The following is a 14,013-nucleotide window of genomic DNA, read 5'->3' as shown; positions in this document are numbered from 1 at the left end:
GAGAATAATGCAAAGTCTTGCATCTGGGGTGGCATAACCCCTGCAGTGGTACAGGTTGGGGCCATTTGGAGAGAAAGCAGCTTTGCTGACAATTGCCTGGAAGTTCTGCTGGACAAAAGGTTGAACATGACTTACCAGCATGCCCTTGCAACAAAGACAACCAGCTATACACTGGGCTGTATTAGCAGGAGTGTAGACAGCAGGCCTAGAGATGATTATTCCTCTCTATTTGGCACTTGGGAGACCACATGTGGAGCATTGTGTCCTGTTTTCATTGAGATACTGGAGCTAGTGTAGTGGAGGGCCATCAAGACGGGTAAGGGACTGAAGCATATGACTTACAGAAAGAGAATTGGGTTTGTCCAGCCTTAAGAAGAGAGGCAAAGAGATGATCTACAACTATCTACCAGGAAGGTATGGAACAGCTAGAGACAAACTCTGCCCAAAGGTCCAGTGATATGGTGAGAGGCAACAGACACAAGTTGGAACAAGAGCAATTCCAAATAGATATAAGGATATTTTTCTCTATTAATACCACAGATTTTCCATTTACAGTCCTGAGTCTCCACACGTGTGGAGACTATCACTGTGGATTTAGAAGATAATCTACTGGAGTGATCTAAAGTAGATTATGAACCTTGTGCTCTTCTCCAGTTTCACAAATCTATGCTTGCTATAAGACTTGTTTTAATAATGGGGAACAGATCACGTAGCCCTTTCTTTATCTCTGGTAATGTGCATTTGGCATTAATCAATTTTTATTTTACATGGAGCAGTTTTTATCATTGAACTTACATTTTGTTTTCTATAACTGGCCAGAAATACAAAGAATATATTTGTACAAATCAATCCAACAGTCTATATTTCAGTCTGTAACAGTCTATATCCAAGTCTGTCTTGGGAGCTATTAGGGTTTTACATTGTTCCAAGGCTTTGGTTCTTAAATGTCTTTACATTATGGATCATTGTGGTATAAAGCACTCTGATCTTTTAGGTATTCTCTTTCTATCTCAAGGTGCTTTGGAGTCTTTATATTTCACAAAGGATCATCTTTAGTGTGCAAGATGGGTAGGAACCCCAGCAGAGATGCTATTAGGAAACTTTCGGGTATGCTGGGTGGCTAAAAGTCTGCATTTGGTAGGAAATGCACCTACAGCAGGGGAATGGCTCATGGCCTCCATACTGCTTATGCTCTCTACTGGGCCCTTTTGCATGGGAGTGAGGCTCAGTCTTTGGAGCTATGGTGGCTGCTTGTGCCATTTCTGCTCCAGAACCCTGGAAATCTTAGAGAGAGAGAATATAAAAGTCTGCACTTTCTTTCCAGGGCAACCATCTGTTTGAATCTTGCATACAAGGTCTCCTATTTTTTCTTTTCTTCTCTAAAGATATGGTTCTTTAATACTTTTAAACAAACTCTGTCTTGAATCTGTGACTGTACCTTCCATAAAAACTATATAATGAGTCCTGTGCTTCAGAAGACTATGGGTGAGGATACTGGATTTCTCTGCAGACATGTCTTCAGGAAAGTGTCTCTATAGACTGTCACATTAGACTCAAATAATGTAAAAACTGAAATACCAATATGCTGACTTTGCTGTAGGTACAAAATAAGTACAAATTGTAATGATTAAAAAAAAAATTAATAGTACTATATAGAGGGCAAATGAGATCAGGAAATTACTGTGATAGTAGCCGTGTAAACAAAGATCCACAGAGAGGCCCTATCCCTATGAGCTTACAAAGTCAGTTCCAGAAAAGAAGGCAGATGTCACTAAAATGTTTAGAAGCACCACCAAAATGTTTCTATCCATGTATCACACATAAAACCAAATGGCAAAAGAAATCAGATTATAGAAGTCTTTGTTGCCTTTCAGAAAAGTCAATTCACCCAGATAAAAGTTTCCTCAAATCACCTACCAAAAGCAAGAGATTCCTTTAGTAACAATGACGTCTCATGTGGGTATACATATATGTATTTATACGTATATTCACTACCTTACTGTGGCCTGTTCCAATTCTTGCATCCTGTTAGCTCCTGAACCTCCCTGCTGCCCTGTTTCTGCCTCCACCAAGTAGTCATATTGCTGGATAGGAGAGATGTTCCATATCTCCGTATCCACGTTTCTGCAGGAAGGACTTAGCAGTGACATTCCAACACAAATCCAAACCTGTCCACATCCGAGAGGAAAGGAGATGCAGGGTTCAAATTAATCTACTGTCGCCCTGCCAAACAGTACACAATCTTCCACACTGGGAAAACACTTCTGCAAGGGTAACAAGTATGCAATGAGACTGAGGATCTCAGTAAAGTCTTTTAAACATCTTGCTTCATGTCAGCATCTGGGCATTTGCTAATCTTGCTATGTGCCTGGCACTTCTTCATCGATTATTTTGTGATTGTTTCTTTTTAGTTACGGATATCTATGAGTTATACACTTACTCAAATAAGAATGGCACAGAAATATTGCTTGATGAAAAGAGCACTGAGAGACTTAGTCGGAGTTTCAGAGGTTTTTCAAGATCAAATAATGTTATAGAAATTTCTACTGTAATTATTTTAATTGAGAGCCTGGAGCAAATTTGGTGACGGAGATGAGATTCGATTATAGTGAAAATGTGGCTCTTTTTTCCAACTTTGGACATTTTTGATTTGCAGGTTTAACAGTAGTCATAGAAACATTGAGGTTGGAAGAGACCTCTGGATATTGTTTAATCTAACCCCCATGCTCAAAGCAGGGTCTGCTAGAGCAGGTTGCCCAGGATCATGTCTATATGGGGTCTGAATAATAGCACGGATGGATACTCCATAGCCTCTCTGCACAACCTGTTTTGGTCTTTGATCATACTTACAGCAAAACAAGTTGGTAGGTTATGTTTAAACAGAATTTCTTGTATTTCAATTTGTGCCCATTGTCTCTTATCCTGTAACTGGATACCACTGAGAAGAATCTGTCTCCATCTTCTTTACGTGCCCCACCAGGTATTTATACGCACTGATAAGACCCTCCCTGAGCCTTCTCCTAAAGGCTAAACAATCCTGGCACTTTCAGCCCATCTTTGTACGACAGATGCTCCAGTCCTGTAATCGTCTAAGCGTCTCTTTTCTGGACTCACTCCAGTACATGCCGGTCTGTGTCTGTCTTATACTGGGGAGCACAGGACTGGCTTCAGTGCTCCAGATGTGGTCTCAGCAGTGCTGAGCAGAGAAGGATCACCTCTCCTGAGACACGGTATAGTAGGGCAGTTCTTTGGACACATCTAGCCTTTGGGATAGAACATGGCACAGGAAAACAGGAATCAGAAAAGAAATCTACTGAAGCTTTCTTTTTTATAAAATATTCTCCAGGCCTACTGTGTTTTTAAATAGAATTAAATGAGATTATAAAACTGACACATAATATAATCATACAACAATAACAACAACCAAAGAATAATTATACCAGCATCTTTGCAATACAGACTTACTACATCAAAAACCAGATTTCACTGTGTTTCCAAAAAACCCCTCAGCATAGCATCCAAAAACCACAAAAAAGCCCAAGACACTGGGAAGTGACTTACCCATGTTCTTCTCTGTGGGGATAAACAGGTATCCGATGTGTGACAGATGATGATGGTACATGTGGACTTCTCATGCAGGGCAGCTGTTGGGAATTTTCAGCAGGTGACCCTGCAGCTGTTGTCACAGTGTAGGTGAGTGACCACGTATAGGACTGCATAGCTCCTGCAGACAAACAAGCTTTAAATGAATACAGCTAACATGGGCTGTCATTCGTAGAGGTATTATGCTTTGAGGTGGTTACAAGAAAGCAACCTAATAGGCACTGATAATCGAAACCAAAGTGAACAAACCAGTTATGTCTGAAGCATAAATAAAAATACAAATAGATCAGCTGGAGTGTGCAAAGATCCAAAGGTAAGCGACATATCTGGAATACCTCAGACTGTGAAGTTTCAGTGTGGTATTGTAATTTGAGGCTACCATTTTTCAGAAAATCTGGAACAGGACTTAGAAATGGAGGAACACCAGTGCTAATATTTCTCAGGCGTGACACACCAAACCCTGAGGTCTCCCTCACATGGAGTGGGCTGCTGGCCTGTTTAGCTCTGAGGCTGATCAGGCCTGGAGTTGGGCAGGAAGTATGATCAGAACAATGAAGGATTAGAAAAAGATGAGTGTTACGCAAATAAATTTCTTGAATCCTTTTGCAGTTCGTATCTGTTCCACCCAACTAGGTACCAGCCTTTGTAGTGGCAACATAGTGGTAGATCTCCAAATTATAACATATATAGAGACAGAAATAGCCTAGCCATTTTCTTCCCACAAATAAAGTTTCTTTCTTCTTTCGAGGCGGCAGGGACTGGACTTAATTTATTTCTTCATGTAGAGCATTTGTGGGAAGAGCAAAGCAAAGAAGTGGGTTTTCCATTTTGCTCGGAAGGTGCTGAGTTTTTTAATCATCCTGATCCCTTCCAGGCAGGAACTCCAGATTCATGAGCCAGCTGCTGAGAAACCTTTGTCCTTTGCACACACCCCTTTCACTCAGGAGGCTGACAGATCCATTGTTCCCATATAACATAGCTCTTGCTGGAGGTCATGACCATACTGGCTGAGATTACCCTGCAAATGAGGACCAGAACACTGAATTTAACCCAATAGGAACACTAGTTTGGGGGTCTCTGGGCACTCTTGACTCTTTTTCACTAGCTAAAAGGAATTGCAGGAGGTGACTCGTTTTTTTTTCAGTGGGGATTCTAGGACTTCCTGTAGTATGAAAGGGCCTAATTCGGAGGGGGAAGTGATTGTATTACCAGGTCTGTGTCCACTCCATGGCTTTGGGGAATGAAAAGCCTATCTCAGATGGTCATGATTTTCTTCAGGTGTGTGTGATTTTATTTGGCAAAATCAGAAAAATTATTTTTTTAAATAGGAAATGCTGAATTCTGGGACTGAACAAAGGCACTCTGAGCTTCACAAGGTGAGTTCAGCTTGAAATACTCCAGCAGGGTGTGATTTGGTGCTCTTATAGTAGAGACAACCTTGGATATGTTATGGCCAAGGATATTTGTGCTAGGTCTGTTTTCACATGGCTACATTTTCTGTCCCTGACTCTTGAATTTTCAGTCTTTCATCTCCTCCCATTGCAGAGGACCGCTGAGATCAAAGATAAGCTAGCACATCAGTGCTGCTGTGGATAGAAGCAGTCATGGTTCCTTGACTTGAGGAAACCATTTAAGGAAGCCTACCTTTGCTAGAAAATACATTTTATGTGGAAGGGGCCAAAACTACTTATGCACTCATCAGATAGCTTCATTTGAAAACAACAGAAAAACTGTTTTGAAAATATCAACAACTTGTCTGCAGAATACTTAGGTGAAACATTTCCATTTCAAAAGGTCAACATATTTTCCTAGTGTTATTTTCCAAAAGAAAATTTGAAACTTTGTTTCAAAACAGGCCTAAAGTCAAAAGGCAAAAACAAAGAGAAAAGGAAGAAAAGAAGGACAACAAAGATGGTGAAAAACCCCAAATGCGTATTTTTAGGTAACATTACTGGGTTGTTGTGGGGTTTTTTTTCACTTTTTCACTTTTGAATTCCCCATAAAACAAAAATTTTACTTTGACCTGACTTTATTTTTTCCAAGAAAAAGGTCGGCCATTGAGCCAAAAATCTCATGACCTTCCTAGCTCCAACAAGGAGCGGTAATAACAGGGCCAAAAGATCCTTTACATTTTATCAAATATGGTTAATTTGACTGGTCCTAGCCATTGTGACAGTCTCCTTTTCTTTTTTTTTTTTTTTGAAAAATAGTAGGGATCTTATCTTAGTCCAAGGAAAATTAGTCAGTCCAGGACAACAAGTTGTTTCATGTGCTTCCTGTGGGAAGTCAGACGCCTTGGATGAGAGGACGTGGCCACTCCTGGCATTCAAGTCTAACCGGCAGCTACCTCAGTTCAATTTTAAAATAAATGTTTAGGGGGTAATAGGCTTTGCGCCTGTCCAGACAACACAGAAACAAATACGGAGAGAACAGGTCTTGCACTGGAAGAGTTGTGAATATCTTTTGAATTTTCCTAACCAAGAATTGTCCCCAATACTACAGGATAGGGCCTCACACAGCTGCTCTAGGAAATATTCACTTTCTTTTGGAGGTTATGGTTTCGAAACAAATGTATGTTGGGTTTTACTCTGGACTTAGAGAGTGACAGAAAGCTGTTAAAATAATTCTTTTTCAGGATGTTCTTAGGAATTTACAGTTGCCTCACTTCTCTTTGCTTTTGTGGAAGGGATGCCATTATTTTCAGTGACCTAGTCACAAAGGCAGAGAGGAAGGATAGAAGACAACAGACTTGCAGACGTGTGTATGCATATCTCGGGCCAGGCAGGATGCTGCCAACATTGTGGTGGGTGGAAAAGGAGGAATGAGATAAGTTGAAAGTTTTTCATCATTAGCTTTTTAATACCCGCCTATGTCCCAGCCCTATATGATTAATTTCCTCAGCTGGCTGAAGAATGGAACTCCAGGAGATGAAGTCCCTTTTAGATATGACTGAACCCAACTGAACTGCTTTCTGAAATAAGCAAAAACAATAGTGATTGAGCAACACTTTGCTTTGCTTTGTGTTCTGAACATGCAGGGTTTGATTAAAATAGGGAAGTTCATTTATTATCACTCCTTTTTCTTTTCTCTTTTAACGAAAAATTTGATTTTGCGGATACTAACCAAGAGGCCATCTGACCTGTAGGGGAGCCAAATATAGATAGAACTGCTATCAGTCCAACAACAGCCATTTTGACATTGGTGCCATCATGTACACCAGTGCAGAAAAAAACAAAGGTTGCTACACAGTGCTGGATTTTATATTTGCTTTATGCTGGAGTAAATGACCACCCAGGTACAAGCAAGACACAGCACTGTGTATTATGTCTGATAGTAAGCAAGCAGTACTGTCAACCTGAGGCAATCAGAAATATAGAGTCAGACCCCCACTCTTCCCTCATCCCCAACAAAGACATTACCTTAACTAGCAGCTTCAGAAAAAACACAAACCTTTCCATTTGGATAATTTGGAGAATTGCCTTTTGAAATCAGAACCTTTGACTTTTATGCTCTGAAGCTATGAGAATTAAACTCCGATTGTTGAACTAGAGCTGATGTTCTCATATATTCATATAAGTCCAGGAGCTGAAGCTTTAGGACAAAACCAGAAATTTGTTCTACTCACACACACAAATATGAGACGCAGTAGCTCTGTGCAAGTATCTCCTGTGCCAGATTCCCAGAACTTTACTACCTAGCCTAGACTTGGAAGAATAGTGACCTTAAATGACCATTGCTAACCTGAAGACTTAGTTCACAAATACATTTCTTGAAACTAAACAGTGAACTGCATAGATTAGTTTACTAACATATTAGGAACTACTTACAATTCAGAGTTCATTTTGGGTTGTCTAAAAACCATTGCATTAGCAAATGAGTAATCACAGCTTTAAGAGAGGCTTTAAGAGAGAATAGCATAGTCAGCCATATAGCTATCACTTTTATTACAATATTGTTGCAGTTTGAACAATCATTAATCTAGCCTTTGTGATTTAGAAAGGATGGAGACTAATTATCCTTTTAAATGTCTAGTAACTTAACAAAAAGTTTTAAATAAAATGTTAGCTGAGACATGCCAGATGTTCTACCACAGAATGCTATATATAGGATTTATCTTTCTTTTGCTCGCTATCATGTAATTGCAACAGTTTAATTTGCTGGTTTTGTGCTGACCACTGACTGAAGGCAAAAAGGTTAAAATGCAAGTTTAATAGTTAACTTTTATTGCTAATGCCACAAGCAAGAAAGAGTTAATGATACCTTAAATTGGGGAACTGAAAGCTAGTGGTAACCAACGGAACTAGTTCTCAAGATCTGCAAAGCAATTGCAGAGTTTTACATTTACCTCATAAAAGACACATAAGAAAAGCAATAGAGTGTACTTTAAATATATCTCTCCAGAACAGAGGTTCCTGTTCCAAAATATTCTATATATTAATGCCACAAATCTGCATATGGAATAGTTTGATTATATGTAATACATCTTCAGCACTCTTATTTTAAAGTATAGCAATTTCCTATAGCTGAAACATGGTTGTTATTTTGTACGACTTTATGTGAATGAACCCTGCATTCCATGGGGTAATGATTAGCAAACTAAAAAGGTGATTGGTTCACCTACATGATGAACATGGGAAGTGGAGGTATTACTAATTGCCCAAATTAAGACCAGCAAATAGCCACATACTTATATGTAATCTTAACCGGACCGCTACTTGCATTGACAAATTTGGCTTGTGCTAGGCATAAATGATTCTCACACTCACAAAAGTGAGACTGCACCAGACCATAAGAATAAAATAGAATTCAACCAAACAAAAGTTTTTAAAACAACCAAAAAATGAAAAGCTGGAAAGAAAAGAGCACTAAAATAATCATAAGTAGCTTTCTTGCCTAAGAAGTTCTGCTATGGGAACAACTACAGCAAGTTCCACTGCCTGTACTGTGGGAGTAGGTCCTTCAAGCTATGATCCTGTTCAACCAAATGATCCTGTTTCTGGCTTGAGAGTTCACGCTGGCAGACCTTGGATGTACCAGGACATAAAAATTAGGGAGAATAAACCAGACCATAATAAAATAATAAACAACATGAAAACAAAAAGGAATTGCATTTGTAACATTTGTGTGAGTCCATTCCCTTGCATTACTGGTGGGATTCAGGAGGGATATGTAAGACCCATGCAGTTCCCAGGCCTGCCCAGATCTGCACCTAGGTCAAGTATTCAAGTCAAGTAAGCTGAAAGTGGAAGCTCAGATAGCTGAAAAATAGGCTATGATATAAATATGGAATAAGCTTTGGGTTAATAGGTGTGATAGTCACATACAGTCACAGTCTCTGCAGCCCAAACACAAGTCCCTTGAATCTCCATTCTTGTCAATGTCACTGGAGACCGCAGTTCCCTACTTTTCAGTCTTTCATTTCTGGGTACAGTTCTGCATCATACTAAGTGCTGGTTATAACATCACAACAATCCCTTTGGGCCACAATGTCTATAGAGCAAGTTATCCACAAAATCAACGTTTCAAGACTCAAGCAGAGACACCACCTCCAGAGTTGCCGGATCCAAAGCAATGTGCTCACCTGCCATGTGTAGGAATCAGGTCTCTCGTGATTAACTGTTTTGGGGGTAATACTATGCTATTTCCCTCCTAAATATGGTATTATCTCCAGGAGTGAGAAAACCTTAAGTTTCAGTGCGGGGACAAATGTTCTTAAATCTCTTTCCACCACAACTATGCATTGTGCTTCCCTGTGGCGCCTTTGAAAACATGAAAAACATTTGTCAGAAAGATTTATTAGTCCTTTAGCCACTGCCAAATTCTCCAGTGTGGTTAATCATCACTTCCTGACATTCTTTCAAGAAGGTTTTGTAACATTTCTAGTACATCACAAAAGTGATATTTTCCACATTCTGATTATACACCCATTTCACTGAGGAGCAGCTAAGCTGGAATTTCACTGTCTGGAATGCCTTCTGAAAGTCATTCACGTTTCTGCCTTTTTTTCCATGAGTTAAGAAAATACTGTCTTTTGATCATACAGACAGACTGTCCTGCCCACATCCAAAAGGTAACGAGTGAGTTTCACATTAGAGTACAGAGGATGGTTGCCCATTTATACAGTCCAAACAAGAAACCAGTTTGTTCTTATTGTTTTCTGATAATCCTGCCCACAATTTGAATACCTTTAATCACAGATTTTTGATCTGTGGCCCCACCAGAATACAACAACTCCACGAGTTGCCATAACAGAGTATGCAACTGAAAATAGGCTTCAGACATATAGTTCGTGGTCTCTAACATTGAAAGATGAAAGTTATCAACGATGTGTAAAACATCCCCAAGAGAAACTTATACAGTTATTTAAGCATATTTGGGTCTCAAATATGCTTAAAGATATCCAATTCCCATTTTACCCACTAGGAATTAAGTGGTTCAGGATTTTGAACACCTCACTAAACCTTAAAATATCTGGCACTTTGCCTTGAAGCATGTAACATTTGTCAGAGACACTGTTTGCCCTTGAAGTCATTAAAGATGCTTAAAAGTGTTATATTCATAAATAATTATTTTGGGGCATTGCTAGAAATATGAAAAATTTGACTTATTTTTTAAACTATTTGGAAATAAAGTGACAGGTCTGCTTTTCTGAAGGCCTCAGCTACTGAACAGATTCTGATAAGCTAAGGTCTGGGATCTCCTGTTAGGCCTTTGGACTCCAAACATCAGATCTTTTTCATGTTAAACTGCACATCGTGTTTGGATACAGTGAGAAGGTATAACTGATACTTTAAACAGATCTCTGTTTGGGAAGGCTTCTTGTCTCTTGAAAGCCAGCACGTCGTGTTCTCAGGCTCAATTTCAGGTGACCAAGTGCAAAAGCCATCTTTAAGCAGATCCAGCTGCCGTAAGTCTACCTACCTGTTGTAGCTGCTATGCCACCATACTCTGGAGACTGATTGCTGACAGGTGAGGGGGCAGAGGGCACTTCCACTGAGGTGGCAGATTTAGCTGGGGAGAACGGCACTGGGGAGGGACTTGGAGGAGCTGGTTCACTCAGAATAATTTCTTCTCGTATTTCTGCTGCAGGATGAGAGAAAAATCATCAAACATAGTTAAAGGCAGAATCAAGAAAAACTGAGAAACTAAAAAAACCGCAAAACTTAATGCAAGCAGTTAAATTCTGTAGGCTGTATTTCAAGAAATGCATAGCAGGAATCACAAATCTTTGAAAGAAGTATTTCTATAATATTCAACATTACAACTTTCACTGTACCTTTGTAAGATCTCTTAAAGTGCTATTTTTCTTGTTGTATATATAGGAAACTCATGCACAGACAGCTTAAGGCTTATATTCCTGTAATATACTATTAGATACCTAAAATTAGCCCAGTCTAAGTCAGGCACTCCTACTCCTTCTAGATACCTTGTAATGAAACAAGAATCTCCAGGGGATTCCAGTGGCTTTTGGTCATGACCTTCTCTCTTCATTGACTAAAGAGGATGACACCGGATATTTCTAGCTGCTAAAGCTATGTGGAAAGTATGCAGGGATAAGTAACTTGGTTGTCAAAAAAACCCAAGAGGCTATGGCAAGGCAATGAATTAAATCCAGGTCTTTCAACACATCGAAGATATTACCCTAATCACTCAAATGTTGTTCTTCCCATAAATCTACAGGGTGGCAAATTAAGCCACAGCTAAAACTTTTCAAAGATGACAGAGGGATTTAACTTGCCCAAATCAATGGGAGATGCAAGGAAGGTAGATCACTGAGGATCTCTCATTACAAGGGCCTGCCCTGAGCAGAGAGACTAAAGGCGATCTCTGTTCACTTGTATTCTGGCGAGTCAGTGCAGAGTAGGTGGAGCAGGACTCAGAATCTTCTTCTGTAGAGCCACTTAGAACATAAGAGTACCAGAAATGATAGCTTTGGGTTTTGTCTTTCCTCACTTCTCCCATCTCTCCCTCTTTTTTAAAAAGTAAAATTCATTAATATCAGTGAATTTGTTTAGTGTTAAACCAGGGTTAAAGAGAAAATCAAGACTGGATTCACTGAAATATATTGGTGGCTTAGGCAGACTGAGTTAAAAAGTTCAGCACAAAAATCTCTTGCAGAAACACTAAGCGTGTGCTTAGGAATGGCTTCAGACATCCAAAGTTACATGATGAACGAGGCAGGCCTCTTTCAGAACGTATTAACCAGGGACACCCCCCTCACAAATGACTATGTCAAATCATGATGGAACTGGAAAACACTTTGCTCCTAGGTAAGCCTCGCTGGGTTAGATAAGGATAAAGAAATCTCCTAACACAGAAAATAGTGAATCCAGTGGAACAGAACAACAGATGAATAAAAGAACAAACTCACCTGTGCTTCCTTCTCCTTTCATTGCCCTCATTAGTTCATTAGCTCTCTCCTGACAATGGAGTGATTCTAGCAGGTACAATACGTAGTCATCAAACATCAAGTGAATAAGGTGAAAAGACCCTGATAATAAAGTGAACAAACAAAAAAGCCATTGACTGTCTCAATACACTCATTAAACCAATAATTACAGTATTCAACACAAACAGTACTGGGTAGGACTGCCTCCATATACTACTGCGACTGAAGTATCTCTCTCACTTAAGGTAAGAGATGTCAAAGCAAAACTGGGGACTAGCAAGCTCTGTTCACTCCTGGATTTGTACAGGTTTGTACAACCAATTATTGTGGTTTACGGTGCAAGGAGGCTGCCTAGCTGAGAGCTGGGACTTGATGGACTTCTGTTCTCCTATGTTAGCATCAAACAATTTAGGCAATTATACTACAGTGGAATTGTTTCCTTTTATCTAAAGGACCAGATATAAGTTTCTGTCAGAAGTAGAATTCTGAATTGGCTGCCTTAGCAACATGTCCTGCTATGAATTTTATGAACTACCTGTGTCACTGGACAAAGAAATGAGAGACTGATCAATAGACAGGTAGAAATAACCTTTCAAATCTCCTGATAGTATATCTCCAGTGCATTGCCTGGACTGGATGAGACATTCGTTAACTGCCAAGCATAGAGGCAGTAGCAGCAACTGTAGATGTCTTAAAGGGAAAGACTTATGCCAAAATTTTGCTCTGTCATACATCTCTTACTACATTATCTTTTCCTAATTATCAGTTTGAATCACATTAACAGCATAACATTTGGCCTGTTTCTGTGCTTACCTCTGAAGATGACGTGGATACCACCTCTTAACTGCCATGACAGGTATATGAAAAATTTAAGGGCTAAAGGACTTAAGGGAAGAGTATGGGCAAAAGAAAATGCAGAGAATGGAGCCAAAAAAATACTTTGCAAATTAACAGTAAACGGAGATTATATTGATAGCTATCTGCCACAAATCCTTAAGAAATGTTTGAGTACAGATGGAGAACTTGCTAATGTTGTTAGGAAGAAGGACTGGGTGATGCTATGGACTAAAGTAATAGAAATGAAATTGAATAGCACACTGTAAGAAGTTCTGCCCTTAGAGATTTTTATCATTCTCTGATTTATGTACTTCCTCTGTAGAAATAGAAATATTAATACTATTGCACAAGGCACTGGTGAAACCTCACTTAGAATATTGCATATAACTCCAGTCACACATGTTCAAAAAAAATCAGTACAGACTGAAACTAATATGGAGAAGATTACCAGGAGGATGTGGAGAATGGGCAATAGATTTTAAATGATTAAAAATGCACAGCTGGCTTCATTTTGCAGAAAGGAAGTGAGTTGCTCCCCATAATTTATAAATAAGGATACATGTCAGGGATGGTGAAGAAATGTTTGCCCTAGAGCACACATAGCCACAAAAATAGATGTGTAAGAAGAGACCATAGATGCATTTCAGGGGAAAATTAGAGGAGCAAAGCTTCAGAGCTAAGATATTGTGTAGTGTCCTCCTGAAAGGAATAACATTCATCTGCAGTGGAAGACTGATAAGTATCAAGATGAAGGTTGGTCAGTTTATACAAAAGACTCCATGACACAGAGGATCCATAATAGCTCTATACAACATTTGATCACACCATTTTTTTAAAGTCTCCTGTGTTTATTTAGACTTGCATGGAATATTTAAAACACGTTCATATAAGTCATTAAATAACTCTGGCAAGTGCAAGTGTAGTCAGGTTAAGTAATAGCCAGTCCAGCAGCTGGCTTAAACCAGAGAAAGGTCACCAGCTGACAGGGAAACAGAGATCAACTACTGCCAGATCAAAAAAAAAAAAAAAACCCACCAAAAAAAACCCCCAAAAAAGCCTCATCTAGATGTGTTCCTTTCGAAATTCCATTACTTCATTTTGAGGAGAAATACTTCAATGGGAAAAAAGATGCACCAAGTTTCAGATTCGATCAAACTTCATAACGACTGGTTTCTTCACAGGAA

At 39.3% G+C, this 14,013-nt stretch overlaps 1 protein-coding gene across 1 annotated transcript in view; it reads right to left on the bottom strand.

The window, feature by feature from the left end:
- The window catches only part of RFX4 (regulatory factor X, 4 (influences HLA class II expression)), a 78,503-nt gene that overhangs the window by 13,054 nt on the left and 51,436 nt on the right, over positions 1-14,013 (bottom strand). The window contains exons 14-16 of the mRNA XM_009881986.1: positions 11,975-12,094; positions 10,525-10,686; positions 3,562-3,724 (exon numbers count right to left, since the gene is read on the bottom strand). Coding sequence (XP_009880288.1) covers positions 3,562-3,724; positions 10,525-10,686; positions 11,975-12,094 — 445 coding nt within the window. The remainder of the gene's footprint in view (positions 1-3,561; positions 3,725-10,524; positions 10,687-11,974; positions 12,095-14,013) is intronic.

This window comes from Charadrius vociferus, unplaced genomic scaffold (assembly GCF_000708025.1).
Source record: "Charadrius vociferus isolate BGI_N301 unplaced genomic scaffold, ASM70802v2 scaffold883, whole genome shotgun sequence".
NCBI lineage: Eukaryota > Metazoa > Chordata > Aves > Charadriiformes > Charadriidae > Charadrius > Charadrius vociferus.
Note: the sequence above shows the minus strand (reverse complement) of the source record. Positions and strands in the feature narration are given on the sequence as shown.